At 36.0% G+C, this 15,094-nt stretch overlaps 1 protein-coding gene across 1 annotated transcript in view; it reads left to right on the forward strand.

Moving 5' to 3' along the window:
* sdk1a (sidekick cell adhesion molecule 1a) overlaps positions 1 to 15,094 on the forward strand; it is a 637,737-nt gene that overhangs the window by 397,696 nt on the left and 224,947 nt on the right. The window contains exons 6-7 of the mRNA XM_056453953.1: positions 6,987 to 7,098; positions 9,187 to 9,377. Of these exons, the coding sequence (XP_056309928.1) occupies positions 6,987 to 7,098; positions 9,187 to 9,377 (303 nt within the window). The remainder of the gene's footprint in view (positions 1 to 6,986; positions 7,099 to 9,186; positions 9,378 to 15,094) is intronic.

A 15,094-nucleotide genomic window follows, 5' to 3' on the forward strand; every position in this document is an offset into this window, starting at 1 on the left:
CAGCTTTCTGTTGACCCACCCACCCACCCCTATCTCTAAATCCAACCCACCCTCATCCCTAAACCCAAGTGGTTTGAAAAGCAATCTAGAAAAGAAAAGCTGTTTATTTTAAAGAGGATATGCAGACATACGTACCTCTGGCAACATAATTCATGATCTCCACCTAACTAAATATAATATTAAAATTCTAAATAGCCACATTTTCTTATGAGACTGAAGACATTTTACAATAAATTGTATCCGTTTATTAGGATATTGCTGCATGTTTCCTTGTGAAATTAAAATATAACAAATATAAACTGAATTGTTAAAACAAACCCTTAATTAAGTTACACAAACAAAGTAAGGCTTTGTCTGTGCTCATTTTGTTTAACATTATGGAAACTAAACAAATTCACTCTGTGCCAGTAGGTGGCGATTATGAACAGCAATGATTTAGTGTTTCCTGGGTTACCGCTGTAAACAAAGCAGAACTGCATTTAGCACTTCACATAATTAGCACTTCTTGTGTGTATTGGCTCTTCGTGTTGAATCGCCTTCGCAATTGCAAGTCTGCTAAATGACCAAATGCAAATGTAAATGTATTTAAAAATGATTTTTGGTAATAGGCAAGATTAACAGACTTACTCCATATCCTGTTTAAACTCACTTTTGGGGATTTACACCTACCTTACTTTAAATGGTATCAGTTCTTGACCCCAGTACGCTACAAACACAAATTAGGTATCATTGGAAAGAAGACACTTTAGTATGGTAAAAGGGGAGGTGTCATGCTCAAAAATATAAATAGTTAAACATTATGAAGTCAAGAGAAAAAAAAATTGTATTGTGTAATTGTTTTTCCATATACAAACACAGGAAAACATTAATGTAATGTCCTAGAAAAAATATGCCTTGAAAGCCAAGTGTTTCGTGAATTATGTTTCAAATTTGATAAAGCTAGCATGCAAAATGAGATATCTGTAAAAAAAAGTTTTCCGAGGCTATATCGGTGTCCTTGCTTTCCTCACCGTCAGAAGCATTTTCTCAAAAATGACCATCCCAAACTAAGGATGGAGTACGTAGTAGATTTCAATATACTGTAAATATTACATTTTCACAGAATAGTATTAAGCATACATAACATTGTATGTATCATTCAATAACTTGTTCATTCAATAAAGTGTTTGTGCATTTTCATGAAAGTAACTGATAAAAACGTAATGATATCCACTATTCCCCTTTCCACACATACGCTTGTCAACTTATTAGCTGCATCTAAACTCGCATACAGCTTGAGTTGACTTCATGACAATAGAAAGGTATATTCTACATAGCATGAATGTGGGTAATGTGAATGAAATTCATACATACTGCATCTGCCATTTGTCATAATCACATGACTGGCCTGTATCAGTTGTCACTTCACTCCCATTCATAAATTTCCTCCTGTGACCTCACGGCATAGTAAGTGTCCATTCGATGTGCACTGAACAATTTCATCATCCAGGGACCTTTTGTCTACTGTTTTTCAATGCTATTACGTTGTGCATACTGTACTACTCAGCTCACATACAGTTTTTCACATAGTAGAGTCATTCTATGAAACGGGTGCCATTTGTGTCCGTAGCATTTGATGAGCTGCATGAGGCACAAAAATGTCCTAAAATGTGTTTCCATAGCTTAAAGTAATTAATTCAAGGGTTCTTGCTAACATGATATATTATAAATAATTATTATCAAAGAGTAACGTTCTTTTTTTTAATACTTTTTATTACATAACACATTTCACATGTCTGTGCTGACTAACATTGCATTTGCGCCTAAAATAACATCAAATAAGTTACCTTTTTCCTCCCAAAGTTTTAATGTTTTGAGATTTATATGTGTTTCCATTTCCATATAAATATTTATTTTATACATTTTATATTTTTTTGTAAATATTTTATGATTTGTGCGTGTCCCCCCGTTTAACTCACTACCCACCAGTTTCATGGAATGACTCAGTATATACAGTAGTATGGAAGTATGCGATTTCGGACATTGTGTCTGTTCTGATTGTCTTCTTTAGTGTTGTTGTTGTTCCGTCTCTCCATTTCTTTTTTTAACTATGAAACAAACAATGGCCTGGTTCAGTGCTAACACCTTGAAGACAAACTAAGTATCGCAAAAACACATTTGCAAGCTGAATGTACATTACGTACACGGGTAGAAGTTTTATTACACGGGCAGCAGTTTTATTTCTTGTGAGTTACTGGGTTGCTCTATCATATATAAAAGCACATGTCCAGTCATTTACTACCTGTGCCTCTGATTTTAGTTTAGAGCTCAGGCCTTTGGTGTAAGTGGCAGTAAAATCAAACTGAAACCAAAATCGGTTCTGATTAGGTCCAGTACATATCAAAGTCAACAAAAAAAGTAAATGATCATGATTATCATTATTTCATCATTTAGTCACCCTAAACCTTTTTCCAAACCTTCATGGGTGCATATCTTCTGCTGAACACAAAATATGATATTTCGAAGAATCCAAAATAGAAAATATACATTTACTTCCATATGAAGAAAGTATTTGATACAGGATAAATAATACTGTGCAAGTCAAAACAGCATTATTTTGTATAAAATATTTTCTTTTCATCACAAGAATCCCATAGCAAGCTATTCAACAAAAAGATTCTGCAGTCCAAGAACCGCCATAATACAATTATATGAGTCTCAGCTGAGATAAGCATAAAATAAGAATGAAAAAAGCAGATAACATAACTTAATATTCACAGACTAATATAATTTACATAGATAAAAGATGAAGTTGAAGACCCCAAATGCCTTGAAAGTAGAAACTGGCATCTGGCTCATTTGTCCAATGGTGGCCACGTGGTAAAAGAAGGGGAATTGCGTTGTTTACCCCATCCCTGATGAATTTGGTCAGATTATTGCCTCCCATGGCCACAGGTGAGGCAACGTACTCACTGAAGCAGAAGTAAGCAATCGCAGGATCCCTAGAAACACACTTCACGCCTCACACATGATCACACCGCATGATTTTCACTCTCGCTGCTCCAAAAGCAAATATGAGTCTTCCAATAATATCTTAATGTATTGCAAAGAGTTGCCCCATCTGCAAATACAGAGGGAGGGAGGGAGGCCCATGTGCTCCATGCAATCTGTTTCAGTCTCGGCTGTTATCAACAGGAAAGCCCGCTGGAGGTTTACTTACACGAACTGCGTTCCTGTTTACACTGTGTTCGAGATTTAGCTTGAATTAGCATTACATATGTGAGAATACCGCATGGCGCTTTCGGTGTTTTCACCTCAGTGAAATATTTGGGTTGGTCCACACTTTGTTTGTATATTGTAAAGAGAAAGTTTGCCTTGTCTGTCGAGAAATATTTCAGCCCTGCAGCATGGTAATATTTGCTGGAGATGTAGCCCAAAGTGCAAACATAAATCATAAAGCGAAATGCAATCTTTAGCAGTGACCTTTAATATTCTTTTTGTGAATATTAAAGGTCACTGACAATATTCAGATTAAAGCTCGGCCAATTTTTCAATTAAGCTATTACATTTGGTTCCCTCCGTCCTGAATATGTGGTTATGGTCTCTGTATGCTTCTTGACATATTTAATAAGTCACATCCGATGCGATCTGTAATTGGAGCGGCCCGTCCATTTTAAGACAGCGTTGCGTGAAGTAACTGACGAGTTCCAATTTCTTGACAGAAAGTGCAGCAGCTCCTTCATGCATTTCGTCAAATTCGACATCAAAGGGCCCGATTCTGGCATTCGCCTTAGTTATTTAAATCCTCATTATCATATCATTTCAATATTTTAGATATTCTCTTAATTTTCCTCTGGAAAGAATGAAGCTGATTTAATAGGCAGTATTTAATTTTTCACTATTAGACGGGAGACGTGCTTGGGTCATTTTAAAAATGTAAAAAGCATATTTTCATGCAAGAATGATTTCGCATAACAGCCCGGAGGAGGGGGAGGAGAGAAATCCCACTGTTTGGAGCATGTTACAGGACGACTGCCAAAAGATTCATTATTCAAAACATTCGGCGTCAGGCAAGCATAAAACATAAAGAGAGCTCTGGCTTTTGTTTTTTTCAGAGTGGAAATGCCGTAACGCATGCTGGGCAGATTTAGTGTAGATCCCGCTGATAGATCCCTAATGTCAAAACTGTTGTTTTATGTTATTAGGTAAATGCATTCATATTTGAGACATGTGTAATTGATGACTAATGTAAACAAGCGGATGCATTCAGAATCATTGCTGAAAGAAAAACCTTCCTAAGCCAGTCAAACCCTAGCAGGCATACAACATTATAAGACATTTAATATTAGGTTAGATTTAGGTCATGATGTCAGGTTGGCCAAAAATCAATGTCTAGCCAGCGTCTAGGGACAACATTACTTTGACGTCCAATAATGATGTCAACTTGTGTTGATATTTGGTTGATTTTAGGTTGTGTTATAAAGTGACCAAAGTCCAACATCTGAAATCATGTGGTCATAGTGGTAACGTCCACACAATGTCAAATTGTAACATGGTTAGATGTTGATATTTAGTTAATTTTAGGTTGGACATTGGACATTGACGTTGGCCTGACGTTGAGTTCTGATGTCAACCTGATTTTCATTTACAAACAAAATCCAGTATCCCCATGATGTTGGGGTGCAATGTCAATATGACGTCATGTTGACGTCCTGTGCCTGCAGGGACTGTTGAGGCTTTTAGTAGGAGTTTTGGATCAATCAAACCAGACTAATTAAAAAACTAGATCACCTAAAACTGAAAATCTTCTAAGGTTTAGGTGACATTTTATTTCTTCAGTGTAATATTAAAGACAATTTTAGCTGAATCTTAGTAATTGGTGAACTCTTTTATTGAATTATTTTTAGTCAACAGCTGCTGACATTTGAGTGAAAAAGCATATACAGACAGTATACTGTATATTTACATGAATACAGTAACATACTCAGGGTGTGAATTACAGGGGGGTTTGGGTTGGTCAGACCCCCCTAATTAATGCTTAATCCCCCCTGATACATATTTTTATCTCGACTCGACTAGATTATTGTAATGCCCTCTGTGTGGGTATTAGCCATACTTCCATTACTCGTCTGCAGAGGGTGCAAAATGCTTCTGCACATTTGCTGACGGGGACACGCAAACAGGACCACATTACACCTATACTGGCTTCTCTTCATTGGCTTCCTGTACAGTTTAGGATACATTTTAAGATTTTAGTTTTGGTGTTTAAATGCCTAAATGGACTAGCACCAAGATACTTGTCCTCATTAATCCAATTGTACACTCCATCAAGGGCACTTAGATGTACTGATCAGCTACTTTTGGCTGTTCCACGCGTAAGGTTAAAAACCAGGGGGGACCGTGCCTTTGCAGTGGTGGCCCCCAAACATTGGAATAATTTGCCTCCCTACGTTAGGCAGGCTGCAACCCTTTCTGTTTTTAAATCAAGTCTTAAAACCCATTTTTACTCTTTGGCTTTTAATACCATATGAGAGTCATGTGTCTGTTGAATTTGTCCTTTGTTTTAAATGGTGTAAGTGTGTACAGCACTTTGGTAAGCACTTGTTGTTCTTAAAAAGCGCTTTATAAATAAACTTTGACTTTGACTTGACTTGACTGAAGGACATCAAAACAAGATGTATGCGGGGGGGTTGGGGGGGTGGTTGCTGGTTGATTTGTATCTTAAATAATATTCATAATTAAAATAATAGATAACTTAAATATACATTTGACCACCCCTATAATGGTTCATACCATTTTTAATGCATGTTTGAGCCAAAATATATTAATTTAGTGCGGCAAATCAAGAGGTATAGTTTTTATTTTATTATACACTTGCTTGCACATGGAAGTTAAACAGTAAAATGTAAACTATGTGCAGTCTTTCATGGTCATCCATTAATAGGTTTATTTAATATCACAAATGTCATTGAGAGCCACTCAATATCCCTCAAAACACTGAAAACATAATAACAAGTTTAATGTAATTGAATTAAATATTTAACTTTGGTTCACTGAGGCATATTACCAAACATAATCAAAGAACTTGCCCCCCAATGTCAATGCATAATTTGCACCCTGAACATACTTGCATACAGAAGGTAACATTCCACAATCTTGGTAACATTAGGCATAAATGTATCATTTGGCTTTAAAAGACCTCAATGCACTATCAATAGCAGGGCTGCGTTATTGTATTTTTCTGCGATACATACTGCGACATTGTGTACAATTCCAGATGACTTGAATGGTTGTATTTGGAAAGAATTTGTCATTTCAGATTAATTGGGATGTTTTTGTAGGCCAGTACATATGCATGAAATATAATAAACCAATCACAAGCATTGATGAATACAGTAGCAAAGATACAAATAAAATAAACAGAGCTTTCTGGGAGTCTAAAAGTATTCAGGCACATAAACTGAAGTTATCAAATGTAAAATAGCACTGTATGTCTTTATTAATCTTTTTTAATTTACAAACATATAAATTCTTGTGACAAACACTTAACTGGAATACTTAGTCAGAGACCTCAAAAACACATGCAAATTATAACATTTTTGGTAAATTTTTGGTTAATGCAAGGTGTCACAATAAATCACATGCTTTTTGTGGCTGTAGGCTCCTGGTCAACTGTGATCCTGACTCTACATTACAGATCCTGCGATGTGTCTATTGCACATGCTCACATATTGATGCTGAAACTATATATTGTTCAACCCTAAGCAATAGTTAAAGTATAATTTTTTTTCCTATACTGTACATATATGCTTTTGACACTCAAAAAAGTGGCAGTTGACAAATAATCAGCTAATAATATTCATTTTTCGGTGATCTGGTCACTTGGAGGTTCTCTTGGTGTGTCTGAAAGCGCACTATAGACCTTGTGTAACTTTTTAAAATGACATTAATTGTAGAGTCAAATATAAATCTAAAGTACTCTTGTTTTAACCTTGTCCCCGTGGTAGATTCAGAGGCTCCGGCGGACCCTGTGGCTCCAGTGATTGTAATCCCACCCCGAAACACGACCGTTGTGGCTGGGATCAGCGAGGCCACGCTGGAGTGTGTAGCTAATGCACGGTGAGTACAGCTATATGGACACACACTGTTCCCAGCAGCACCACAGTTCATTTAATATTCATTCATCTCTAACGGGTTCACAACAATCAATATTCACACTGTCGTTCTCCATTTAACCTTCCTTTCAAAGCCATTAATATAGCTGTTGTTAAAGTAACACTCTAAAAAACTGGACAATCACTCAGGTAATATGGTCCAGTTAGACTGTAACTGTAATCATGGTTTTGTGGCAGAGTTTAATTATATTATAAATGTGCACATTGCTTATGTTGCATTATTACTTTAATTCATTTGCAGTATTCTTTCTGAATATGCAAATAGTAACCTTTCAAAAACAAGGTGATAAAATGTGACAGATTATTGTTTATAAACATGAATTTACACCTGCATTCCAAGTCGTTTGTGAAATTATCTCCCGTTTAGTCATTGTTTTGATGATAAAAAGTAATCTGATGAAAAAAAAACAGAATTTACGGTCTGGTTTCTACTACAACCCCAAATCAGAAAAAAAGTTAGAACAGTATGGAAAACGCAAATAAAAAAAGAAAGTAGTGATTTACAAATTTACATTGACTTGTATTTCATTGCAGACAATATGAACACAAAATATTGTCTGGTCAACTTAATTTCGTATGTAAATATACTTCCTTTCCTGTCATTCAGACCTACAACAAATTCCAAATAAAGTTGGGGAAAAGGAGCAGTTTCTGGCTAGTAATCAGGTAAATTGGTTAAATAATGATGTGATTTGACACAGGTGATGCCAACAGGTGATTGTAATTATGCTTTGGTACAAAAGCAGCATCCAAGAAAAGGTCTAGTCCTATAGGAGCAAAGTTGGGCAGAGGATCGCCAGTTTGCCATTTAACCTTCAACAGTGCATAGCATAATTAAAAGATTCAAGGAATCTGGAGGAATTTCAGTGCGTAAAGGACAAGGGCATAAGCCTAAGCTTAACGACTGTGATCTCCGATTCCTTAGGTGGCACTGCATAAAGAATCTTCATTCATCTATAAGCGGTATCACCACATGACCTCAGGACTACTTCGGCAAAGCTTTTCCAAGTACCACAATATGTAATTACATCCACAATTGCCAGTTAAAGCTGTACTGTGCCAAAAGGAAGCCCTATGTTAACAGTGTCCAGAAGCGCTGTGCTCCAGAAGAAGAAAAGGATCAGCCAGACTGTTACCAGCAAAGTCCAAAGGCCGGGGTCTATCATGTCATATATATATATTTCAACAAGACAATGCAAAGCCACATTCTACACATATTACAAAGTCCTGGCTGCAGAGTAAGAGGATACAGGTACTCGACTGTCCTGTCTGCAGCCCCACCTGTCTCCAACAGAGAATGTGTGGTGCATTTTGAAGCGCAAAATACGACTGGCCGTTGCCCACCTTAAGACTTGTTTGCAGGAAGAATGGAACAAAATTACACCGGCAACACTTCATCACTTAGTGTCTTCAGTCCCTAAACATCTTTTAAGTGTTGTGAAAAGGAATGGCGACTTTTCAAAGTGGTAAATGCTTTACTGTTCTAACATTTTAAGAAATGTGTTGCAATAACCAAAATAAAAAAAAAAACAATAAAAATAATGAAGAACACATTTAATAATGTTTGTTGTATCGTCTGCAATGAAATACAAGTCAATGGTAAATTTAAAAATCACTGTTGTTGATTTTATTTGTGTTTTTCTGTACTGTTCAAACTTTTTCTGTTTTGGGATGTACCTTTTTTAAGAAGAAAAAAAACTGCTTTAAACATAAAAGAAAGTTGACACAAAAATGACAATAAAACTACCTTTTAACTTACTGCCAGGACATTATCTGTGTGTCTTGTTTTCTTCAATACAGTTTGCTTATGAATAGAAAAAAATCTAGTTTTATCTTGTAACAAGCCTTCACTTTCACTTTTTAAATTGCTATCTTTTAAATTGCTTCTGCTGTTTCTTTTAACTCATTTGCATAATTTCAACAAAATTGTACATATGTCACTCATACTGTATATATCTAACTATAGTTAACATCACTCTACTAACAATTTGAATTCAGCAGAATTCTCAAAAAGTGATATTTTGTTACACAGTCCGGTTGAGAAGCTGAATTTGGTGTGGAGGAGAAACGGTGTGGAAGTGGCGAGCGGCGTGGGCTCTTTTGGCCGACGACTGACCATCATCAACCCAACGAGTACGGACGTAGGCATGTACGTGTGTGAGGCCTTGCTCTTGGACAGCAGCGTAAAACCAGCAGAAGCCAGAGCATTCCTCTCCATCACAGGTAAAACACCTTGTCCAATAAAAGCTCCATTTCTTCTCTCCGACACAATGCTTTCACAGCTGTACATCTGTGGAGAAAATCCGCTGTCTTAATGGTTCCACTCAGTGGGGAGTGATGAACAGCAAAGCCCACTGATAGATATAGCACTACATTACTGCGCATAAAACCTGAAATTACACACTGTATTAGCTGAGCTAAGAGCTTTTAGGAGAGCCTCAGGCATTACAGCTATCGGTCACAGCGCTCTATGAGAATATCACCAGGTAATGCTGCACATTAGGATCATCCTGAATACACAGAGCCGAAGTGCCATCGGACCCATTTCCAAGTCATTTGATTTACTTAATAACAGAAAGTGCACATAATTTGTAGTCTTTTGAAATAGCGGCGAGTAAGGAGATAAATGTTGGTGTTATCGCATCTTTAGGACAGCTCGGTGCATTAGAAGAAGAAGAAAGATGCTTCTGCTAACATCTCTGTGCATTATACAGTATCAATGTAATGTTATATTAATAGAATAGAACGAAAACCATTTTAATTAATTGATAACAATTATTATTACTTGATAACTCTTATTAATATTTTGTAATTTTTATTTAATCATGTATATAGTCTTTTATTATGTATAATAATAATAAAATAATAATAATAATGTTTTTTTATGTTTTATTTATTTTTAATATATATTTGTATTAATTATTCAGTCATTCATTTTCTTTTCAGCTTAATCCCTTCATTAATCTGGGGTCGCCACAGCAGAAAGAACCGCCAACTTTGCCAGCATATGTCTTACGCAGCAGATGCCCTGCCACAGCCCATCACTGGGAAACACTCGTACACTTCCATTCACACTCATACATACACTGCAGACAATTTAGCTTACCTAATTCACCTATAGCGCATGTCTTTAGACTGTGAGGGAAACCGGAACACCTGGAGGAAACCCATGGGAACATGGGAAGAACATGCACTCCACACAGAAATGCCAACTTACCCAGCTGAGGCTTGAACCAGCGACCTTCTTGCTGTGAGGCAACAGTGCTACCCACTGTGCCACTGCGTCACCTTTTTAATTTGTAAATAATTTATTTATTATTAGGGACCGACACCTACGGTGCGTACTGTAGGCTCTATTGGAATTGCTCCATTTATTATTATTATTATTATTATTATTATTATTATTATTATTATTATTATTATTATTATTATTATTATTCTCTAGAACAGGGGTGCCCAAACTCAGTCCTGGAGGGCCGGTGTCCTGTATATTTTAGTTTCAACCCCAATTAAACACACCTGAACCAACTAATCAAGCTACTAGAAACTTGCAGGCAGGTTTGCTGAAGCAAGTTGGAGCTAAACTATGCAGGACACCAGCCCTCCAGAAGCCAGTTTGGGCACCCCTGCTCTAGAATAAATTAGATTTAAAGGGTCACAAAACTTTGCACATGCATTAGAAGTGGTGAAAATTTATAGGTATCGAAAGTGGGTGTGGGAGAATGACTCGTCAGCCCCACCTATCACATTTGACGAAGAGGCCTCCGATGACACAAATAGCTAACATTGTCAGGATTTTTGATATTTATCTACTTAAATTATTAAAGTCCATTGTGCTCTGTCATCCAAAGGTCACCGGGCAGGGGTGAACCCGGGTGCAAGGTCCCTTTCATCGATGTTTGCAGCTTTAATTATTATTATTATTATTATTATTATTATTATTATTATTATTATTATTATTATTATTATAGGTTGCAGTGGGTAGCGCTCTCACCTCACAGCAAGAAGGTTGCTGGTTTGAGCCTCGGCTGGGTCAGTTGGCATTTCTGTGTGAAGTTTGCATGTTCTCCCCGTGTTGGGTGTTTACCAGTGATGTTCACCTGGAAGGGCATCCGCTGCATAAAAAATATGCTGGATAAGTTGGCAGTTCATTCCGCTGTGGCGACCCCAGATTATTAAAGGGACTAAGCCGAAAAGAAAATGAATGAATGAATGAATAATAATAATAATTATTATTATTATTATTATTATTATTATTATTATTATCATTTTATTTAATTTTTTTTCTTTTATTTTCTGCAACATTTAAGTACAACAGGCTGTACCACAAAATAATTTATAGCTCAAATGTATTTATTTGTTTTTTAGTTTATTTATAAATTAATTAATTAATTTAAAAAATATATTATTATGTAGGATCATTTTTTTATTATGTAAATGAAACAAATACATTAGTAAGGCCTTTTTTTTATTTTCTGAAACATTTTTTAACCACATGCTGCACAAGAAGTTAATTCATAACCCAAATGTACAGTTTTCATGCATTGCTTTGTTTGTTTTGATTTTTTTTTTATTTACTTCATCCATCCATTTATTTTTATTTTATTTTTTTATCTTTCATTACAACATAGCATAACTGTTTTAGTATGTAAATGAACAAGTAAGGCATACTTTATTATTATTATTATTATTATTATTTTCTGCAACACTTGTTTACCACGTGCTGTGCTAGAAATGAATCCCTAGCCCAAATTTATCTTCGTCTCTTAGCGAGAGACAGCAGCATACAACACAATATCTCAATTTCTCAATTAGCTGTTCCAAAATGATTTAGCTTTAGCGTTTGCTCTGATTAATGCATGTGTCAGGCTGAATCCGGCAGCTTTCCCTGTCTTTGCATATATTTAACATGTACTGAGTGGGCTATACGCAGTACAGTTTGTCCCTGTACAGTTAAATGCAGAGAGCCATCGAGTTAAACAGCATATTAAATATTTATGCCTTCTCTTCTCTTCACTTCACATCGGTGTCCGTTCGAGAGTCCACCTGACAGGTGCTCTGAGCTCCATGTGAAGTCCAATACATATGTATAGACGGACAGATCCATAGCCGCAGGAATATATTGCACCGGACTAGTCTGAGTGGATGTGAATTGATGAATGTGGGCTGTCAGTGTTACGCTGCACATACTTCAACAGCTTAGTGTCTCTAGGTCTGAATTATATACAAAGATCTTTAAGTATGCATGTATTCGTCTGCTTATTTATGTAAAAGATGCGCTTCAGAGTTTTGACGCTCGACAGGCTTTTTCCAGAAGAAACACGCGTCATAGTTCTGTCCCATAAATGTAAATCTCTACAATAATGTCTCTCTTAAGCTGTACATTAGAAGATATTTATTCCTTCTAGAACTATTAAAAAGATGTATCAAATAGTTTATAGAAAATAAATCTACAAATGTGCTTTTCCCCTCCGACGTCCTTGATTGCAGCAGCTAAATAACTGATTCAAGTAATAAATTAGATAAGATTGCATTTTATTCAGCTGCATTTTCTAATCAGTGTTATTTCAATAGATAACACTTAAAGGTGCAGTGTGTATTTTTTGGCATTTCTGCCATTGGACAGACAGATAGGCCCACCCCCAAATCCACACCATTGGTTGCATGAAAGTTAATTATGCTTTAAATAATGCTGATGTATGTTCAAGTGTGCTTTTTTTCTTGAATGTTTGCTTCTAGTAAGTTATTGAGTGTTATACACACACCACTTTGATGTTGTGATTGATCGCTGTGATTGACAGCTTCTCTGAGTGTAGCCTTCCCAGCAGACTTTATTGCACAGATTGACGTTTTCACTTTAATTTTCCAATAGCTGTGTTATTTCGCACAGACAAAATTAGTTGTTTTTCAGAACCCGAGGGATCAGTAAAGTTCTTTTGGAAATTTTTAATTAGCTTCATAAGCTAATTAGTAAATAAATGTTAGCAAGTATTTGTGAGTTTGGGAAAAACCTTGATATTGCTGCTTCACTGGGATATCTTCAGATGTTTAAAGGTGCAGTATGTAAGTTTGACACCCAGTGGTTAAACTATGTATTGCTCATCTGGTTCAAAACATATGCAAGTGCAGGTTGCCAGATTGATAACACCAACAGCGGTGTGCCTAACTGTCGATCCTAAAGTCTGATTGAAGGCCGATTTAAACCATGTTCTAAATAAAGGGAACAGCATGCGATATAAGCACTATTTTCTATATTAAAAGGAGAAATCGATATATTAGGAACAGCTTCTATTTTTTGCAGCTGATCAACAGAATAAACTGACAATGATTACCTCAGGTACACCTCACGCTTTATTCAGTGTGAATGCTAACAGTGTGAGTTTGAATGCCTATTACAATACTACTGAAAGCAGCAGCTGATAGTTCAATTCAGATCTTGAAAATTAAATAAACCATTTGAAATTGAACTTGAGAAGTGTGCCCAACACATATCAATAATATAGCATCTACATTTAATAAGGTTAAAGAGGTTTAATATGTATTAATTAGATTATAAACCTTACCATTTCGTTGGAGTGCAGTAAGTGCACTATTCGGTGCTTCTAAATGGCTGGATTTAAATTTCTGTGGTGTTTTGTCTTGTGCAAACAGCCACATTTCTTATCACTGCAAATCTCATCACGTAGCGTGTTGTTAGGACACGGGGTTACAATGTAACCTGCTCACTTAATGTTTATGCTCGTAATATTTATATTATTTGCCAATTAATAACCTCATGTGGAACTCTGAATCTGCATCTCATTTCGGTTGCTACTGTCCACCGGAGGTCGCATTTCGGTCACGGATGTATGCTTTGAGAGCCTTTCTGACTGAAATACATGGCTGAAATATTTTTAACTAAACTGAGAGTGGACAGGTTAAATTACCAAAACAATACAGACGTTCCAGCACGTAATGAACATTTTTAAAGCAGAATATCTGACTTCAGCATTGTTTTTCAGATAAACAAGAATGTTCACTTAGCATGTTTCTTAAATATCTACAAACATAGATATAAATCACTTAAATCCATCTTTTGCATATTTTTTTAAAGTGGAAAGAAGTGGAGATGTGTTATTCATCAATCTGTTCATACAAAATATAAGAGGCAGACCCTCTAAAAAGGGCCTAATTTGCAGCTAATGCATGTTATTTACTACTTAAAGTTATATTAGTATGTTAGAGTAGGATTCATTTGATCATTGAGCTACTTGTATGCACCTATATTTAATTTGCTGAGATTTATCCTGAAGCAATATGAAGGGCAATATTTCCACTCAATTGTTTAAAATGACTTTGATTGATTTTTATTTGTCAAATAGCTGACCATTAAGCTTGTGGTTATATGACATAAACATAGATAATGTAATGTTAGGAACAGATGTTATGAATTTAGAAAACTTAAGATTTACTGCATGGATTACATGTGTAAAAGGGTAGTTTAAACATTCTGCCTAATATCTGCCTTTATTTTCTGCTGAGGCAAATCATGTATTTTATGGGTGAAATGTTCCTTTAAAACAAAACAACATTAATTCAGAGCTGTTTACACTATTATGTGCAGATAATAAATAGCAGGTTTACCTCATTACAAACTCATAACAGATGTTTTATAAGCATGAAATCTATAACGTAAGACTGCAGCGCTATGAAAAAATGAAGTTTCAGTGGCCATCTGTGCCTCTGCAGGAAGTGAACAATACAGTCGAGGATGTTGAGCATTAGGTGAGTGAAACATGCCCAGCACTGCTCTCAGTCCACATGTCTGTTTGCCAAAGACACGTGACCACATTTAGCACAGAAGCCGAGGATTTCAATTTTGACAATGTTTATGAATTCATTACTTTCGCTCCAGTAAATGTTCACTTGCTACAGAAAATGGATTAACTTTACCGCACGCC

The sequence above is a fragment of the Danio aesculapii genome, chromosome 3 (genome assembly GCF_903798145.1).
Source record: "Danio aesculapii chromosome 3, fDanAes4.1, whole genome shotgun sequence".
Classification (NCBI taxonomy): Eukaryota; Metazoa; Chordata; class Actinopteri; order Cypriniformes; family Danionidae; genus Danio; species Danio aesculapii.